The 15,711-nt window shown below is 34.5% G+C and overlaps 1 protein-coding gene across 3 annotated transcripts in view; it reads right to left on the reverse strand.

Moving 5' to 3' along the window:
- Positions 1-201: 201 nt before the first annotated feature.
- Positions 202-15,711, reverse strand: part of LOC138695029 (uncharacterized) — an 87,097-nt gene continuing 71,587 nt past the window's right edge. For 2 of the 3 annotated variants that reach the window (XM_069819372.1, XM_069819354.1), the window contains 3 exons: positions 13,803-14,018; positions 9,087-9,305; positions 203-4,513 (listed from right to left, as the gene is read on the reverse strand). In XM_069819372.1, the coding sequence (XP_069675473.1) occupies positions 4,374-4,513; positions 9,087-9,305; positions 13,803-14,018 (575 nt within the window). In that variant the 3' untranslated portion in view covers positions 203-4,373. Of the gene's footprint in view, positions 4,514-9,086; positions 9,306-13,802; positions 14,019-15,711 lie in introns of all 3 variants that reach the window. The other variant, XM_069819363.1, reaches the window with a different exon arrangement.

Here is a 15,711-nt window from a genome sequence, read left to right on the forward strand (position 1 = left end):
CCATTTAATCAATTATTTATATTCAAGTGTTAAAAGTAGTGTACGAAAGATTCAACATGGGCATAATACATGATTATATCTTCCCACTAGACTAATGTATGTCCTTGGTGTCCGGAAAGAAGAAAATGCATATAGCTGTATACAGCAGGGTTTAAGCTAGAAAATAAATAATTATCGCAAAAATGCACAAATGAAAAATTATATTTTTACAAATTGCGAACTACGTATGTAATATCATAAATAATTGCGCAAAAAGATAAAATTATACAGAAACAAAAAGTAATGTAATTTGTTTCTTAGAATTTTATTATTTTCAATCTATCTTACCACACTCTATATATACTTATGTAAGTAAATCATTAGACGTAGGTATGTTTAGAATCAATTACTGCTGAATTTACATCACATTCAAATACGTTATTTTATGGACACACTAAACATTGAAATTCTTTACGAGTATGTCTTTCAAGATTTATTGTTAGGAGAGTGCTAACTCCTTTTGCTGAAAGGTGATTTCTAATTTCAGTTTTTACAAGATTCATGCAACTAAATCTTTGCTTGCAATCACACAGTATACGATGGAATTATATAAATCAATTAGAAGAAAGTGTTCACTTAACTGATACGAATTGTACCAACTCTTTGAAATCCATTCCGAACATCTATTGATCAATACTTTTTTTAACCTTGCCCATGCCATTAGCATTCCTTCAAATTTAGATTAGTTCATACACATCTCTGATTTCATTTTCTCCTTTTCTTCGTTTCTGAAGTCCAATGTGGTTGTCGCATTTTTGCACATTTACATTGAAAGTTTGTTGCATTTTTAGAAGTCGAGAAGCGATGTGCGACAAATGCCACTGTGACTTAACCCTGGTATACAGGGTGATACAGGATCTCTGCGCCAAACCCGGAAAGATGATAGCTCGCGCAAAAGGGTCCAACAGTAAGGTTCCTCCCACTTGTCGTTTAGGATATGTGCACTCCTGTTTAAATGAAGGCATGTAGGTGAAATTTAACCAAAAACTAAAAGAAAATTGGTCTTTTGTTTTTATGTTATTAATTAAGTACGACCTCTCTAGATTCTAATTCTAGTTTCATTTTCGTCCTAGTGACCATTTGAATCATGGACTGCAAAAACGTTCTAAGTCAATTTATTTTATGTTTTGACTTAGGGACTGAAATACATACTCTTAATGTCAATATATCAATCTGTGCAAAAATATTTTACATCAGACTGTATGGTATAGTGAAAACCGGGCACAATATTACTACTACTACTACTGCTACTACTACTACTACTACCACCACCACTACTACTACTACTACTACTACTCCTACTACTACTACTACTACTACTAGTACTACTACTACCGCCACCACCACCACCATCACCACTAACACGACCACCTCAACATCTACTACTTACTATCTACTACTATCCACTACTATCTACTACTACAGAGTGATTTATATAGAACTGACACATTTCTTTCTTTAATTATTCCGTTGGAAATTCATTCAATGACCCAATTTTAGCACCAAATTAAGCAGAATGTTCTGGAGTTTCGATTCCTTGTCACTAGTTGCGCAGATGTTTATGTTTTATTCCTATTGTTGGCAGCACTGACCCAATTTTAGCATCAAATTAAGCAGAATGTTCTGTAGTTTCGATTCCTTGTCACTAGATGCGCAGATGTTTATGTTTTATTCCTATTGTTGACAGCACTAGATGCGCAGATGTTTATGTTTTATTCCTATTGTTGGCAGCTGTTTTCGACATTTTGTGTCAACGTGAAAATGCAGTACACATTAAATCAACGACTCTTCCTTGTGAAGCAGTACTGGATTACGAATTCAATTACAGCTACTCAAAGCGCATACCTGAAAGAATTTGGTGTTCGCAATCCTCCCAAAAGAAACACAATATTGGGACTGGTAAACAAATTGGAAACAACTGGATCTCTGGTGAGTGAAAAGGGCAAGCATCGTTCATCTAGGCTTCCCACGGTTGTTGTTGACGTAAGAGCACGACTGGAGCAGTCACCCAAAAAATTATTAAGACGTTTGTCGCAGGAGACAGGGTACACCTACTCAATGTGTCAGAGAGCTGCGAAAAGTGCAGGCCTAAAGCCATATAGGGTTACGGTTGTTCATCAGCTACAGGAACCAGATAAGGATAAAAGATTGAATTATTGTCGTTGTGGCCACCGAGATCTCCGGATTTGACAACGCCGGACTTCTTTCTATGGGGTTACTTAAAAGACAGGGTTTACGCCAAACGTCCCCAGACATTGGACGATCTGGAGCACAACATCACACAGGAGATTCAAGTTATTGACAACAGAGTCCTCCAACGAATGGCCAGTAACATGGAACGACGTGTTGAGTTGTGCCTTATGCAGGATGGAGGACATTTTCAACATTTGCTATAGAGGTAAATAATCTCCCAAAATTCCTCTACATTTTAGGTATAATAAGTTGTCGCTAGCACAATTCGTTTTGAAACAATTAATGAAAGAAATGTGTCAGTTCTATATAAATCACTCTGTACTGTCTACCACTACTACCATCACTACTACCAACACCACAACTACCACTACCATTACCACCAGTGGCGTAATTTTTTATAGCTTGGCCCTCCAGCAAAAATGATAATCTGGGCCCCTTTCCTTACTGTCATTTTTTTTTTTCATATTTTCATAATTTTACTTTTTACATCTAATTTGAATAAAACAATTTAGTACAGCAAAATACTCCATTTTTAAACAAAATTAAGTGAACGGAACTGAATAAAAAATTAAATGATATAACCACAGTCTACTATATACAGTCACGAAGCTTGAGTTTTGAGGGTGCTAGAAACAATAGACTGTGAGGTAATATTTTGCATTGCCTGTAATGAGGCGATATTAGCGATCCTAGTAGTGAGCAACTGTCTAATATTTGCATATTTACTACGCACTGAGCTTCGCGACTGTATATAGTAGACTGTGATATAACTACTATTTCATTAATGATATTATTACACAATAGTAGGCCTACCTAAAATAAATTTAATATGAAACTTAGTTCAACAAGCTCTTTTCTATTCTGGCCTTTTGAAAAGCAAATGACTCAAACAGATCATGTAGATCAAGTCTTTGGGCTTTTTCACTTTCAATACTTAACACTGAGAGCACTAAGTCTTTCTTGAGTCATGGTACTGGAACACTGGGATTCGTACCATCACAGGTAGTTTGTGTTTGACTTCTTGGTCGAAATACTGAGACATTTTAGTCGATTTCGAAACATATTTTTCACGTTTTTTCCTTTTGTGTTTTTCTGCACCATTTAAATGTTCATAATTACTTTTAAAAGGTTTCATTGTCACAAAACACGATAAAAATGATGAATTAAATCTAGTATCAAGCAACCCTGTTGCTATACAAATAAATTATTCAAAACAGCTTCACAGGGAGCTATACCAGAAAGCTAGATTTGCATAATACACGTCAATGTTCGTTAACAGAAAACCACAATTCAAGTCATACTGAGGTTGTGTGCACTCTGTGTTGGATGTTTGACTGTTTGTCAGCCCAGTTTGAGGTATGTGGATATAAAGGGGAAAATCAAGTCTAAGTCTGGTAGAGTCTCTGGATGGCTCAGTCGGTAGAGCGTTGGTGCGTTTAGACAAAGGCCCCGTGTTCGATGCCGGGCCCCGGAAAAATTTTTCTCTTGAAATTATTCACTTTAGTATTTGTTTATAGTTTCAGTACATACATTTTATTGAACATTGAACAATAAATCATAAATTGTAGGTTTATTATGTAATAATGAATATTACCCACAAAAATAAATTAAATGTTAAAATCAAAATGAAACATACTGTTTCTACAGTGATTCTTAATTATTCATACAACCTTCCTATTATTGATTCTGGACTAAGAATTTAACCATTTACGAAGGTAGTATTAATTGAACTGATAGAAATATTTATAAACAATAAAATGGTCACATCTTTCAAGAAGAAATCATAAAATATTTCTTCTACTTCAATTTTCGGTAAACAACTCTACTAATGCAAGTCTAGTTTTCAGGTAAAGATCCTTGTGAGATTATTCAACAGTACTAGTATTATAGTTGAAATTGAAAATGAAAATAGTTTAACTGGTATTATTTTATTTCAACAAGGGAAAGATATGCAAGTGGAATAGCTAAGCAATAAATTTTATAGCACACCGACTTTTTTTGTCCCGTATTCTATGTGAAAAACGAAGGTACAATATGTGAAGAAATTCATGTTTATTTTCGGCATTTCAGCATTCAATATTTCTTGTGAGTCGAAGGGGACCCAATTGCTTGTATTTATTGTAAATAATTTATTTTCAAAACTAATCAAGGGGCACAAAATTGCCACACTTTGGGAATCCAGCCGGTATGGGTGGATTGTCCTTTGGATCTCCTACTTGTACAGTAAGAGACATGCCCGCCATATGATGGTCTAGGTAATGGCAATGCATAGACCAGAATCCTGAAACAAAAATAAATTAATTAATTGAGAATGTTTTGTTTGTCATTGTCGTACCAACTGTTAATTTTTCCAATATGTCATCCTTTCGATTAGATGGATTAAGTGTCTTAAAATTGTTCTGGGAAATAAAGTAATACCGCTATTACTTATTCTGTACACTGTAAACGAGATCCATTGTCATTAGATAGGACTTTGAAATAGTGTTATAACAAAATCACATTTGTAAATGAGAGAAACAGTTCAATACAACATCTAATTGCTGAGTACAGTTCATTTTAAATTTTCCATTAGTATTAATAACTTGTCTTAACGAGAAAACATTAGCATTAAGATTATGTTGCTGCTAATTGTCTTATTATTTAATGTACATTTTGTGGTATGATTCATGCAGATCCACCATGAATGAAATTAAAACAGCTGAAACTAGCAACCAGAGTGCTGCATTGGAGTTAAATCGCTCGCTTGAACTCGGTCGAGTGTCGCACCCTCTAATGAGATAAGATCGGTCGTGATACGCTCGTAATAAATAGAAGCACAGTACAAGGTCATCTCATCGACATGTCTTATCTTGTATGAAAGGCGACAGATAAGATACACATATGTTTTGCTCACACGCTTAAATAAGGCTTTATTTTCTGCGTTTATGACAAACGTTTAATGTAACAGTCTAATGGAACGTACCAAAACAGTAACCTTAAGTTATAAATTAATTAGTATGAAAAATTTCGATATACAGTTATTATTGCTAATTAATAATTATTCAATATTTGATTTATGACATATATTATATGATCCATACATAGTGCTCCGCCTATATATTGCGACAATGTAGAAATGTTTTACAAAATATTATTGATGTAGTAGTAGATTAATAGCAATATTAGTACAGAGATAACGTCATAGAAAATATAATAAAACGAATAATCATGCTGCACAACTGTTACAGACGCAAAGATTGATACACTAATAATTATCAGAGATTATTATTATTATTATTATTATTATTATTATTATTATTATTATTATTATTATTATTATTATTATTACTAGAAAACTTGATACGGTTCTTGCATTATCGTGATTGTGTTCTCCGTTTATAATAATTACATTTACATCCAATAACATCTATCAGATGTGGCAAAAGAAAATCACTCCTGTGTGGGAAGAAAAAAAAAAAACATTTACCTACAACATTTATATTACATTTTAAAGCAAGTTTTGTAGTTGTACTATGGAGAGGTTAGTTAAACACTGCAAAGTTTTGAAATGATAAACATCTATGATGTTACTACACAGTTCATCACTGTAACAAGAACGAATGTCTAACGCTCGGCTTATACCGTTCGAGGATTTATCACTCGCGACAATTTTACCCATCATGCGTGTGCGCTACCTATCGGATTATGCTATGAACTACTTGACGCTCGAGCGAAAACGTCCGATGCAGACCTCTGCTAGCAACTATGCTTCAAAGAGAAAATATTTCGAATTTTTCAAATTTATTCAAAATTTTCATTGAAATGTTATGATTCATACTATAGTTACCCATAATGAGGATGAGTTCGTCCAATAGAGCAAAGGTTAGGAGTTAGCCTACATAAATTTTATACAGAAATCAATAATAAAAAGGACCTATTCTTCCGCTACTAAATTACCATTTGCGACTGACAAATCAATAATATGAACCCTTGGCAAAAGTGACAGAAAAAATATTGTATATTTTCGAACAATATTACTTTAACTTAACAGTCTGAAAATAATTTTGGTATTCCCAAGAAACTAGTTCGATTAATTAAAATGTGTCTCAGTGAAACATACAGCAGAGTCCGTATAGGCCAGTTTCTATCTGATCCTTTTCCAATTCACTGCGGGCTAAAGCAGGGAGATGCACTATCACCTTTACTTTTTAACTTCGCTATAGAATATGCCATTAGGAAAGTTCAGGATAACAGGCAGGGTTTGGAATTGAACGGGCTACATCAGCTTCTTGTCTATGCGGATGACGTGAATATGTTAGGAGAAAATACACAAACGGTTAGGGAAAACACGGAAATTTTACTTGAAGCAAGTAAAGCGATCGGTTTGGAAGTAAATCCCGAAAAGACAAAGTATATGATTATGTCTCGTGACGGGAATATTGTACGAAATGGAAATATAAATATTGGAGATTTATCCTTCGAAGAGGTGGAAAAATTCAAATATCTTGGAGTAACAGTAACAAATATAAATGACACTCGGGAGGAAATTAAATGCAGAATAAATATGGGAAATGCGTGTTATTATTCGGTTGAGAAGCTCTTATCATCCAGTCTGCTCTCCAAAAATCTGAAAGTTAGAATTTATAAAACAGTTATATTACCGGTTCTTCTATATGGCTGTGAAACTTGGACTCTCACTCTGAGAGAGGAACATAGGTTAAGAGTGGTTGAGAATAAGGTGCTTAGGAAAATATTTGGGGCTAAGCGGGATGAAGTTACAGGAGAATGGAGAAAGTTACACAACACAGAACTGCACACATTGTATTCTTCACCTGACATAATTAGGAACTTGAAATCCAGACGTTTGAGATGGGCAGGGCATGTAGCACGTATGGGCGAATCCAGAAATGCATATAGAGTGTTAGTTGGGAGACCGGAGGGAAAAAGACCTTTAGGGAGGCCGAGACGTAAATGGGAGGATAATATTAAAATGGATTTGAGGGAGGTGGGATATGATGATAGAGACTGGCTTAATCTTGCACAGGATAGGGACCAATGGCGGGCTTATGTGAGGGCGGCAATGAACCTTCGGGTTCCTTAAAAGCCATTTGTAAGTAAGTAAGTAAGTAAGTCTGAAAATAATATTATGCATAATTTTCTTCACATTTAACCTCATATTGAACAGACCAAAGTTTTACTGCAAAAATGCTAAATTTTGAATATTTTTTTTAACATTTGTAATCAGAAAATTGTACGTATGTACTATAATAAAGAAGAACATTTAAAATGTCGTTGTATGTTTTCGAAAAAGTACTTCAAAAAGAGAGGATGATTTTTGTTCAGCTAGACATATTTCCATGTTTTAGCAAAACTGTCGGTGAAAACGGTTAAATAATAACACAATAAGATAGAAGGATTCGTAACTGAAAATAAATAATACTTGCATATTATTAATATATGAATTACATATTTAAATACAAATTTTGGAGAAAGTGGGCACAAAGTCCCCCACCCCGTTGGTATTGCTAGTGTTAAACGTATGGCTAACTGAAATAAAGATAAATTATATATCAACTTGTGTTTCGGAAACAAAACCTTTTTCACAATAACCGCTGTCGTTAATATAAAAAGTGGTAAATTAAACTGTCGTTGTATTTGAAAAAAAATTACGTATTTACCGTTAACGGTAATAGAAGTAGTGATAGACATTAATATGTTTCAAAATCAACAATCTTTTCCGCAGTTACCGTTAACGTTAACAGAAGTAGTGACATATTAATATCTTTGGAAAATAATATTTTCTGCAGTTACTGTTAAGAGAAGTAAATATATGTTTGGAAACGACAATATTTTCCGCAGTTACTGTCAATAAAAGTAGTGATAGAAATTAATATGTTTGGAAGACAACAATCTAACGTTAATAGAAGTACTGATAGACATTAATATGTTTCAAAATCAACAATCTCTTGCACAGTTACCGCTAACGTTAACAGAAGTAGTGACAGATATTAATATCTTTGGAAAACAATATTTTCTGCAGTTACCGTTAATAGAAATAGAGATGTATATACTAATATGTTTGGAAACAACAATGTTTTCCGCAGTTACTGTTAATAAAGGTAGTGATAGAAATTAATATGTTTGGAAGACACCAATCTTTTCCGCACTTAACGTTAATAGAAGTAGTGATAGATATTAATATGTTTGAAAACAACTTTTCCGCAGTTACCGTTTACATTAATAGAAGTATTGAGAGATATTAATATGTTGGAAAACAACAACCTTTCTGCAGTTACCGTTAACGTTAACAGAAGTAGCGAGAGATATTAATATGTTTGGAAAACAACAGTTTTTTGCGTAGTTACCGTTAACGTTAACAGAAGTAGTGAGAGATATTAATATGTTCGGAAAACAACAATCCTTCCGCAGTTACCGTTAACGTTAACAGAAGTAGTGATAGATATTAATATGTTCGGAAAACAATAATCATTTCTGCAGTCAACGTCAAAACAAGTAGTGACAGATATTAACATGTATGGAAAACAACAAACTTCCAGTTTCTGGCGTACACAATTAACCATTTGTGACTAAGAGCTTCAGTAGCAGTCATCACCCTTATATGAACAGACAGATCAAGCTATTACCGAGGACAAACACACCAATTTCTTAAGTTTAGTGTTTGTCAGGTATTGAGTGTACCCAGTATTTCTCATCATTCTTACCTGGATCATCAGCCAATATTGTGTGAACTGCATAACTTTTTTAAAGGTAGCTAAAATGTCTTTCAAAGTCTGCACAGATCTTTGGAACATTAATTTCCTTATTGTGGAATGTTCACCAGGATGTGGATGTAAGGTGTCTTTATCTCATCTTACCTGAATTATTAGCAAATATTCTTAGAACTACAAATCCGCCTGATGGAATCGCTATAGTGTCTTTCAAAGGTGGTGCCGAGGATTGCTGAAGTTGATTTGATTTCAGGAGACTGACAATGTTTTCAGCGTTCATTTCTGTGTCCTTCAAATTGCCCATTGCCATCACATTGAAGGCGAATCCGTGCAGATGGAATGGATGGTTCGCGCCCATTCGAGGAGCTGAAATAAGCATTGACTCCATCACAAATTCGAAATATTTTTTTCTACGTTATACTAGGAGATATGTAGTTTATTTTGATCACGTACTTTTTCTTCAAATTCTGACATGTGCTCTAACACCAGATATACTCCTGTTTTCCTTACGGACTGTCTACTAGAATTAATAATTTGAAACCCTAATTAATGAGCTAATTCGGATAGACAAAATCAGAATTGGTTGACGATACAAGGATATTTAAATTGTCAATGTAAAATATTGAGTATGGAAAGATGGAAAGAGATTATTGTGGTATAGCAAATGGTAGACTTGAAGTTTTTACTGGGTAAAAACGTTTACAGCAATTTTGACTCCGAAAAGTTTATTTAAGAATAGGCTTATTGTCTCTAAGCGTACAGATAAGTACTTTAGGGGTTTTCATATAATCATTACACTGCTTCGCCGATTTACTAGAATCCATTTTAATCTGAAGAAAGCGAAAATAGTACATGGGCTGTTGTGAGGAGAATACAAGCCCCCACATATCTTACAATACGTTCACGACAAAGTATTTTTGACAAGGTAATAATTATTCAACATCTAGAAAACGGCGCAAATATTAAGGATATTGCGGAACAGTTTAAGAAAATATACATTTATTCATTTGTCTATTTATGTATTTATCTATTCATTTATCTCTTTACTCACTCACTCACTCACTCACTCACTCATTTACTTACCTACATATTTATGTTTTTGTTTACTTATTTCTTTAATTATTTATTTACTTATGTTTTTATTTATTTGTCTATTTATCTATTTATGTATGCATTTATTTATTTATGTACTTATTTATTTACTTATGTATTGATTTATTTACTTATGTGTATATTTATCTATTTATTTATTTATTTATGCATTTACTTATTTATTATTGTATTTTATAGATGTATTCTAGGAAATATATTTAATTTGTGTTAACGTTGTATCAGATTTATTTTTATAATGAATTTAACAACTCTTAAATACCAATTCCGTTTGATCGATGTTTTCTTGCGCATAATATTCCTCGACTTTCATGCTGTACCGCTTGCCGATTGCAGAGGCCTGTTCGGCGTTTTATTATCTAATTAGGTGAACATTGACTTTCTCCTATATCGACTGAGCAGTGTATTAAAGAGTAATTTATCCACGATTCAAGAACATTGAGTATATACTCGTAAAATTAATAGTGATGACTAGCTATAAATAGCATCATCATCATCATCATCATCATCATCACATCAAAAGCATCTTAATTTTGACATTAAGATTAAGTTTTTACCGCCATTCGCATTAATTCTTCGTCAGTCTCCTTATCCAATTGTCAGCACCAATTTTCTGTGCATACATGTCCATCTTGTTTCTCATATCACAATGTTGTCCTGGTTAGTCGCCTATTAGGTCAGTCTACTGCTTGTGAAATAAGAATCCTTTTTCGTAACATAGTTTTATTAGTTCCCAATCGTCCATTCTTATGTGTACTGTATTATCTCTGCGTTCAGCAACCTTAACACAATTTTCTTATTGTACAATTAAAGCCTGGTTCACAATAAACCGGGTACGGAAACGACAAAGAGAACGAGAACGGAAACAATGTTAAATACATTTATTTTAACAATATTACCGTTCTCGTTCTCATTTTAGTATCCGTTCCCGGTTTATTATGAACCAGGCTTAGTTGTTTATTATTTGTAATAAAATACACTCTAAGAAAATTTTAAAATCTTATGACGTACAATAATCTAGAAAATGAAACTGAGATCACTATAACAAAGACACAGTTATTTACAGGTAATTTATATTGTAAACAAGGTAGGCCTCGTGTAGCTAAGCTGCGAACAAAACAATATCATTTTCAACATGTGTATCGTGCACTGTTTTATAGACAACCGTTCTCCCGTGACGATATAGAGACAATATTCGCCAGATTTCTTCACTGCTGTAATCTACCTCATTATAAAAGTGAAACTTTTACGTACTGAAAGTAGTCGGTATTTTTGCTCTGTGAAAGAGCCTTTAACTGCAGATGAAGTGGTTTCCAGTTCAAACCGGGCTGTCTCTTAATTTTTTAATTAATAATAATTCTTAATTGTTTCATAACATTATCAAATAAATATTTGTTAGGTAAATTTATTTAATTTGTGTACATTTCTTGACAAAACAGTTATTTATAAAAGTATGTCTGACATTGTTTGAATGCAGTAATCAAAAATCGGCGCAAATACTCGTATTTAAAAGTCAATTATTTATTTAACTTTATTTTATTTTATTATTTATTTAACTAGCTAGCTATTGAGTACAAATTAAATTTATAGAACAAAAATGTTTCTAGCCACTACCGTAAGAGCCAGGCTCGTGTACGGTGTGGTCTTAGCCAATAATATAACATAAAATTTACAAGGACAGTTTGCTAATTACAGTAAGTAACTTAATTCAAACCAATAAATAACACACGAGAGCAAAAAAAAAAGAAGAAGAAGAGGAAGAAGAAAGAGAAAAAAAGAAAACAAAAAATATTTAATATAAATTGACAATCAGAGAGAAGCCAGTGATATTCAATGAAAATATGAGTATAGTCGACAGAAATAAGAGGTATAAAAATTGATTTGTTGATATTATATACAGTAGGCTAATGAATAATTTTGTAAATTTCTGTTTGAAAAGCTTCAATTATAAAATATTTCAAATTTGGAAAATGGTTTGTAATTGTATCATAAAGTCTTGGGCTGAAACTAGCTGAATATATTTAATGTCAATTAATGACGTTGTATAAAACTACCAGCTTACCTGGTGCCGATTTTTATAGATTTTTTTCCGGTGTACTGCGAATTATTTAAATTTTGTACTTCTGAATTATAGTTTAAGACCTTAAACTGTAGACGTTGGTAGCATATGTCTCTCCGTAAGGGAAGTAAATTAGTACGAAACAAGTAATCCATACAATAAGAAATTATACGTAAATTTTGTGATACTTAATTTTAGCCAGCAGGTCGTTGATATCTTTGCCGTGGTCCTTATCGTTGACCTTGTTGTCTTTCTAATAGTCATTTTCGTGGTCTTGGTCCTTGTTGTAATCCTTTTCGTTGTCTACGTCGTGGTATTTATCGTAATGCTTGTCGTGTTTCTTATCGTACTATATTATCATGGTTCTGATCTTTGTCCTTATCGTGATCCTTGTTCTCTTTCTAATATACTTTTTCGTGGTTCTGGTCCTTGTAATCCTTATCGTGGTCCTTGTCGTGGTATTTATCATAATCCTTGTCGTGATGTTTGTCATGTTTCTTGCAATATGTTATCGTGTTCCTGATCTTTGTCTTTGTCGTGGTCCTTACAACGTTCCTTTCTGTCTTTTTCGTGGGTCTACATTTGTCTTTTCAAAGTTAATATTGTTTTCCTTCTTTGGAGAATGATTTTCCTGTTACACGGTATATTTCAAACTTTCATAAAAGGTAAACGATCAAGGACGAAAAAGAGGTCTACACCAGAAACAGACATACAACTGATAACATTTTGCACTGGTGTATACTTTGGAGTGGAAAGAAAATATGCCTACGCATACACGATCAGATATCTTCCTGACTACGTCGATATCGCGTGAACCGCGCTTTCTAACTTCAACTTTCGATGGATGGATAAAAAGTCACGGCAACACTGCTGTCACATGACGATGGTGGGTTCGAGAGCTGCCAGCTGTGTGGACATGAACAAGGACTGTTAGATGAGTTAGTACAGGCAGCGGCGACAGTACTCTGTCAATCTACTGCAGTGTGCAGAATGTTGACTTTCATATGGGATAGTGCGAGCGCCCTAAGACCACGTTTACAAAACTAGAGGAACGTTCCTTGATCAAAATTGAAGTGACACGAGGTCGTAGTGCACAAGAATGTTTTCAGGGACTGCGTGAAGCATGTGCCGATACAGCGTTGCCATATCGCACAGTGGCACGACGGGTTAAAGCGTTCTGGGAAGGCAAGGATGCCATTCAGGACAGCTTCTGTACAGGACGACCCCGCGTGGAGGAACATGCAAGGAGTCACACCGCTGCTGCTGTCAAGGACCTCTTGCGCCGCTGGCAATGGGAGATTCTGGAAATCCACCGTACTCACCCGATATGATCCATGCGATTACGATCTTTTCACCAAAGTGAAAGAACCACTGCGAGGGACCCGGCAGAATACCAGAAATGAACTTATCCGTGCTATTGGCGGTCAATACGGAATATCAACAAAGATGTACGCGCTGATGGTGTACGACGCCTTCCAAACATTTGGCAAAAGGTAATAAATAAGGGGGGCGACTATATAGAAGGTACGTAAATGTTGTACCCCTGTGAATAAAGCCATGTCAGAAATATCGAACTGTTGCCATTACTTCTTATCCAGCCCTAGTATCAGCTAGAACCTCAATCAGAGGCAATTAAAGTAATAATATTCCAAATTAAAATAATACAATACTGATGCTGGTATGCTTTTACTTACATCCGTCGACGATTATGAACTGTACCATAGCTCCAAGAGGAACTTTAATAATGTGTGTGCAGGCACAGGGCATTGTTTTGCAATATGGCCTGCCATCAACTCCTGTTTGACATATTTCATCTGGATGTATATCTTCTAGCTGGGTTAAGAGTGGTGAAGACGAGTCTTTATTCGTGATGTTATTCAGCATGAATATTATATCTTTAAGGCCAGGATCTGCAAATAATAGTAATGTTTTTATTTTTGTAAAAATTTGAATATTATTTACTGGCGTTTATTCGTGGACAGCCGATAAGGGGTGGTCCTCCAGCTTGGGGGTTGGGCGAAGGGCTAACAACCCATCACCGTAAAAAAACAGCTTATTACGAATCCCTAAAATAAGCCTCGGAATAGGACTGATTCTCTGGCACGACCACAGCAAAGGAATAAGGTTTTGAGATTTGGCACTTGGAACGTAATCATCTAGTCTGCTGTCAAAAAATCTGAAAGTTAGAATTTATAAAACAGTTATATTACCGGTTGTTCTGTATGGTTGTGAAACTTGACTCTCACTCTGAGAGAGGAACATAGGTTAAGGGTGTTTGAGAATAAGGTGCTTAGGAAAATATTTGGGGCTAAGCGGGATGAAGTTACAGGAGAATGGAGAAAGTTACACAACGCAGAACTGCACGCATTGTATTCTTCACCTGACATAATTAGGAACATTAAATCCAGGCGTTTGTGATGGGCAGGATATGTAGCACATATGGGGGAATCCAGAAATGCATATAGAGTGTTAGTTGGGAGACCGGAGGGAAAAAGACCTTTGGGGAAGCCGAGACGTAGATGGGAGGATAATATTAAAATGGATTTGAGGGAGGTGGAATATGATGATAGAGACTGGATAATCTTGCACAGAATAGGGACCGATGGCGGGCTTATGTGAGGGCGGCAATGAACCTTCGGGTTCCTTAAAAGCCATTTGTAAGTAAGTAAGTAAGGCGTATATAAACGAATCATTATCGGCCTTGTTCCTGACATTGAATGAGATAATGCACTCCCGTTTAGGGCTGGGGACGGAACGGTTCGGTTCGGAGCAGTTACTGTGACGTCATTACGCGGTTGAACCGAGTACAGTACCGAGTACAAATTTGTGGCGGCAGATTTAAAATTTAGGTAGATTGAGTCGATTTTAGAACGTACTTTGAAAGTGAAACCAAGCGTGTTTTAAAAGCGTTGTAATAAAGCGCTTTCGCTTTGCCGATTGATGAGAAAAAATTGCTTCTCTTTATTGCGGTTGCAAATTTCATTTGCGTGATTACAACTATTTGCAGAGTTATTTTGTATGAAGGACCTATTTAACTTTCAGTGTTGTTATATATGACAGACGAAATAAAATTGATGAAACAATTTATAATACTATCAGCTAATAAATTTACATGTGAGGTAAACGTTAAACACTGCAGCTAAGTAAAAAAGAAGATAGAAAGAAACGGGCTCCATGAAGCGCTGTCTAAAACACTTAAAAATAACACACAGAATTATTTACTATTACGGAAAGTGGATAAAATAATCAATAAAACGTGGAATCTTACACTGAAGAACATAATGCTTGTTTATGTTATAACATTACTAGCCTTCAATACAACCATGTTCTCTTTCGTGAAGAGTAATATTATTGATTAGTTAAAGTAATTAGGTAACATAATTCGTAGAAATAAATACAAATGAAATTATGAATGATGAGGTAACACAAATCCAATAAACACAAATATAAGAAAAACATAATTCACTTATTTTTAACATATTTTAATATTAATCAAACACACTAATATGATGATGATATTATTATTATTATTATTATTATTATTATTATTATTATTTACAGTAATATGTTCAGATTCAGTGTTCCTTAGGCCCACTTGACAGG

Source organism: Periplaneta americana, chromosome 1, assembly GCF_040183065.1.
Source record: "Periplaneta americana isolate PAMFEO1 chromosome 1, P.americana_PAMFEO1_priV1, whole genome shotgun sequence".
NCBI classification, from domain to species: Eukaryota; Metazoa; Arthropoda; class Insecta; order Blattodea; family Blattidae; genus Periplaneta; species Periplaneta americana.